Genomic DNA, 4,481 nt, shown 5'->3' on the forward strand with positions numbered 1-4,481 from the left:
ATGTTCTTGGGTTTATTTCTGGACTTTATATTTAATATTAGTGGTTTATCCTGGACCATTTTTCATCCTTTCTATAGTAACCTGAAAGTTGAGCATTTTGCATTTGGTGATATTCTAGAACACAAAGAAATGGTAGACATTGCTAAGGTATGTGTGTGGGTAGGTGGGAAGTTATTATAGATGGATATCTTTAATTCTTTCGATTTTGAGACTTCTAGAGTCTGAAATTCCACATGGGATCGTTGTTAATCTGGCCCATTTGTTGGCTGTCTAAAATCAGTTAGATGCTTTTATGCTCTGTATAATTTTAGCTTCCAGTAGATGGCAGTACTGCCAAACAGTAAGTATCCAAACTTGCAGGAGCACCGAGGAACAAAATGATCTGGCAGGATTTTAGAATTCCCCCAAGAGCTTTCACTAGAGGAGGCATCAGGGCTGTGCTACTTTTAAAGTCATCTTTGTACCCTTGAACAATGGCACAATCAGAACTGTGTGCTGAATCTCTTCCTAGACATGTGCAAAACATTAGTGGATGGATTTTTTTTAAAGCGGCACCTTGGCCTTCTGGGCATTTCTTCATATACCTCATCCAAAAGTGCCTTTGGGCCCAGCCAATGACTGATTTAAAGCCTGGAAATGTGGTTTTAAACAATGTGATTGTGGCAGGATTCAGGTGATTTTTATTTTCTTTATACTTGGTGGTATTTTTCAGATTTTCCACAAAGAACATGTATTGTCTCTGTAATCTGAAAAAAAAAAAAGATCAACACAGGATATGAAAAATATGGTGGTAAAATGGGTGGTTGTGTGCCAGAAAAAACTTTACATTCTTTTTTTGTTTCAAGAATATGCGTACATGCAACAAAATGAGTTCAATGGGCTCTCTTTATCCCTAGAGATCAGCTCAGTGTTATTGCTAATCTGAAAGAAAATTACCAGCAGGAAGCTGAGACAGTTATCTCATGGAACTACACCTGAGAAAGTCCTTTGGTAGGTGACAGGGGAGCAGGGTCAGCTCCTAACAAGATGCATTGGCATACCTAATGGGAGATGGTGAATTACCCATTGCAGCTCTGAGCCAGGGTAGGTTATTGGGACTTTGAGCGCTAAATTTAATTTTAGGACCTGCTATAGTGAAAGAAGATCTATAAATCTTGGAGTGTGTCCACGGGAACTACAAAATTGATCCAAGGCCGGGAAACAGGCACTATGAAGAAAAGATAAGGTGGCTGAATTTATTTACCTTAGATATGGAAAGCCTAGCTAGGGAATTAGACAAATCCCCATCTCCATGAATAGCTACTATAGCCCTCCCCAGACATGGAGGTGAGACCTGAATTTATTAACAGTCTTCAGTTTTACAAAGGACAATTGCACGGAAGGTGTTACTTTCACACTGAGGCTAAGGCAAGAGTGAGCACAAATTAACCAAGCAGAAGTGATTTGGGTCTGGCATTTAGAAGAAGGTGCTGAACACCAAGGCTGGGCTTATCTGTTAATAACTCTGCATGTATTTTTTTTAGTAGGAACTAGATTGAAGCTAAGGGTTCAGTATAGTTGAAGGTGGGAGAGGGCAGAGATGGGAGCTGAGAGCGTGCCAGATTGGGCTCCTTCATACTTTCTAAAACAATGGACCTGAAGTGAATTAAACTTCAGGGGATAAAAATGAACTGCATTCAGGAAAGGATATTAAACTTGAATCAAACCAGATTTATGAAAATCAGGGTTTGAGGACCAGGTAAATTTGGGAGTGGTTACCTGCTTTGCAAAGGAGCAGTCACCCTAGGAGTTTTTAAATAGCATATTCCCACACTGTATTACAAGTATTTGATTTAGAAAATTGTGATTTTTCTCGTATAACTTTCCAGGGTACATCTTGATGTGAAGCTATTCATACCTATAGCCATGCGTCAATTGCCAACTCACTGGAATACATCTCTGGACTCCAAGAATAAGGCCAAAAACCAGCTGGTGTGATCTAAATAGAGGTATGCATCGCCTTTTGAGATCCCTTCCAACTCTTTAATCCTTTCACTTTCAATCAAAAATCTAGAAGACAATTTCAAGGATAATTTCCACAACATCAGATATTAGGTTGAGCTATATGAAGCTGCCATTTTTTAGGTCAAAAACAGTCAAATATCAGCAGTTTCATATAATTCAACCTAATACGATAATTATTCCAGTAGTTTGTCTGTACCTCTCTTGCTCTTCACTAAAGCTAAAAGCTTGAGTATATTTACTTTTCAGGTCAAAATACTGGTGGACTTATAAACGCCTGTGCACATAAATACTGAGAAATTATAGGGTTGGGATTAAAGATGCATCTTGGATAAACCATGTATAGGTCATCCTTTTATTGTGCTGGACTCTGGTGCCTCTTGTCTGACTTTCGGAATTTCAGACTATGGAAAACAAGAAAAGCTGTCCAAAGGCTTGATCTTTCAACCCATGGGAAACTCTGTCTGGGAAACGGGCCAAAGGAAGAGCAAGGGAAAATATAACAAAATCTGTATCATGTTACGAGTTTAGTGGAGGAAGAGCACAGCAGAGCTGTGAGCAGAAAAACAAAGCGTGTGGCTTCCTCCTTTCTAAAATAGAGTATTGCTTAATGTGTCCTGCATTTAAGATTCTAAGCATAAGACAAGACACCAAGTACACGTTGGAAAAGTCCTATCTGCATAGTCATCTAAAATGAGACAAACTTAGCTTAACTAAAAAGATTTTATTAACAATGTAAAATGTTAAGTATTTTTACGATCTGAGCTAATTCCAGCATGCCCTATAAGATTTAACACTATGCTGATGTGCAGACATCATGCTTCAGATTTCAATTAGAACAAAATATGATAATACTCAATTTTACATTTGAGGGTAATTGTATATGTCACTACACCATTTCCTAACTGGATTACTTCATTCTCCAAGAAGCTGAAAAAAACACCATTGGATCGAAAGGAAATTAGTTGCCCATATGCATTGTATGAAGTTATTAGGACTATTGTGTATTTACAAAATTTAAATACTTTTCATATATGTTCTTGTTGCATTATAAATTAAGATATTTTTACGTTGAAGCTCTTAGATTCTGACAGAATGGAAGACTAAACGTAAATGAGTGCAGAGAAAGCAATAGGTTGAGGTGGTATATGTTTGATTATAATATTATTCCTAATATTGGTTGGATTTTGAACAGTTTTGCAGTTTTAAATAGATTTCTATGTTTAAAGACTCTCGTATGTGATCATTTGTTAACATGACATCAGCAAGAGCTATAGATATACTATTATACATGAAATAATTTTTCTCTGTGTAATACTTAGAAAAACCTTTAAATAATTTAAAAATCATAATTCTTGCATCTGTCATGGTGTGGTTTGGAGCAGACATGCACAATGTCAGCTTTAAAAATCCTTTTAAAAACAGCCTGCTTTTTGAATCTTTTTTTTTTTTCTTGACAGCAGCTGCTTTCAAATGTAAAATCATTTCAAAGGGCAGTGGGAGGTGGATAAAAGTAATAAGGAAGCATAGAAAACATAGTCAAAAACCAATAACTGTGGTTCAGCTGTATGGAGGTCCTCGGGTTCAGTGATATTTTCAGGTCTTCCTAGTGGTGGTTTCCAGGAGGAATCACCTAGCTTGAGACGAGACAGCACAGCCCAAAGAACCTTCTCTTCCGTCTTCTAACCAGGGGGTAGGGAGTTAGATTTAGAAGGCTGCTGTCATCTGTGATGGGATAGAATGTACACATGAGTGAGGTACAGACAAAACAACTTGTTTTTTATGAATTGGCCTTAAAAATCCACCATCCTTTGAATCCAACTTTCTCAGCCTCGGCACCATTGACATTTTGGACCAGATCATTCTTTATTGTTGGGGGCTGTCCTGAGCACTGTAGGATGTTTAGCAGCATCCCTGGCCTCTACTCACTAGATGCCAGTAGCACTCCCCTACCAGTTGTGACAACCGAAAATGTCCCCAGATATGGCCAAATGTTCCTGGGGTGGTGGTGGGGTTGAAGCAAAAAGCCCACAGTTGAGAACCACTGCTTAAAGTTAAATCTAAACTGCTTAGAGGACGTTTTTCACTTGGGAGATGTATACTTCTTAGAAAAAGCCCATGCTTTGGAGTAAAGCTGGCTTCTTTCTTATACTTTACCACTTACTAGTCCTGTGACTTTGAAAGCGTCACTTAAGCTCGTTAAGCTTCATTTTCCCCATATGTAAAATAAGGCTCAGTAATACTTACCCTAGGTGAGAATTAAATGAAATAATCTATTAAAAACATTTAGCTTGGGTGGGGACATTTGTGCCTAGCATGGAGGAAACAGTAAATATAGCTATTATTAACTATTTTCCTTTACATAGGACCTTGTCTTACCTCCATTCACCTACTTTATGCCTCGGGAAGAAGCTTCAACTATTTCTTGTTGAGTATTTCCCTAGTACTTTCTTTCTTTCTTTTTTTTTTTTTTTTTTTTC

The 4,481-nt window shown here is 37.8% G+C and overlaps 1 protein-coding gene across 2 annotated transcripts in view; it reads right to left on the reverse strand.

The window, feature by feature from the left end:
• Positions 1-2,710: 2,710 nt before the first annotated feature.
• The window catches only part of RGS7BP (regulator of G protein signaling 7 binding protein), a 114,728-nt gene continuing 112,957 nt past the window's right edge, over positions 2,711-4,481 (reverse strand). The window contains exon 6 of one of the 2 annotated variants that reach the window (XM_024753087.1): positions 2,711-3,726. In XM_024753087.1, the coding sequence (XP_024608855.1) occupies positions 3,635-3,726 (92 nt within the window). In that variant the 3' untranslated portion in view covers positions 2,711-3,634. The remainder of the gene's footprint in view (positions 3,727-4,481) is intronic. The other variant, XM_024753088.1, reaches the window with a different exon arrangement.

The sequence above is a fragment of the Neophocaena asiaeorientalis genome, unplaced genomic scaffold, assembly GCF_003031525.2.
Source record: "Neophocaena asiaeorientalis asiaeorientalis breed wild unplaced genomic scaffold, Neophocaena_asiaeorientalis_V1.1 scaffold399, whole genome shotgun sequence".
NCBI lineage: Eukaryota > Metazoa > Chordata > Mammalia > Artiodactyla > Phocoenidae > Neophocaena > Neophocaena asiaeorientalis.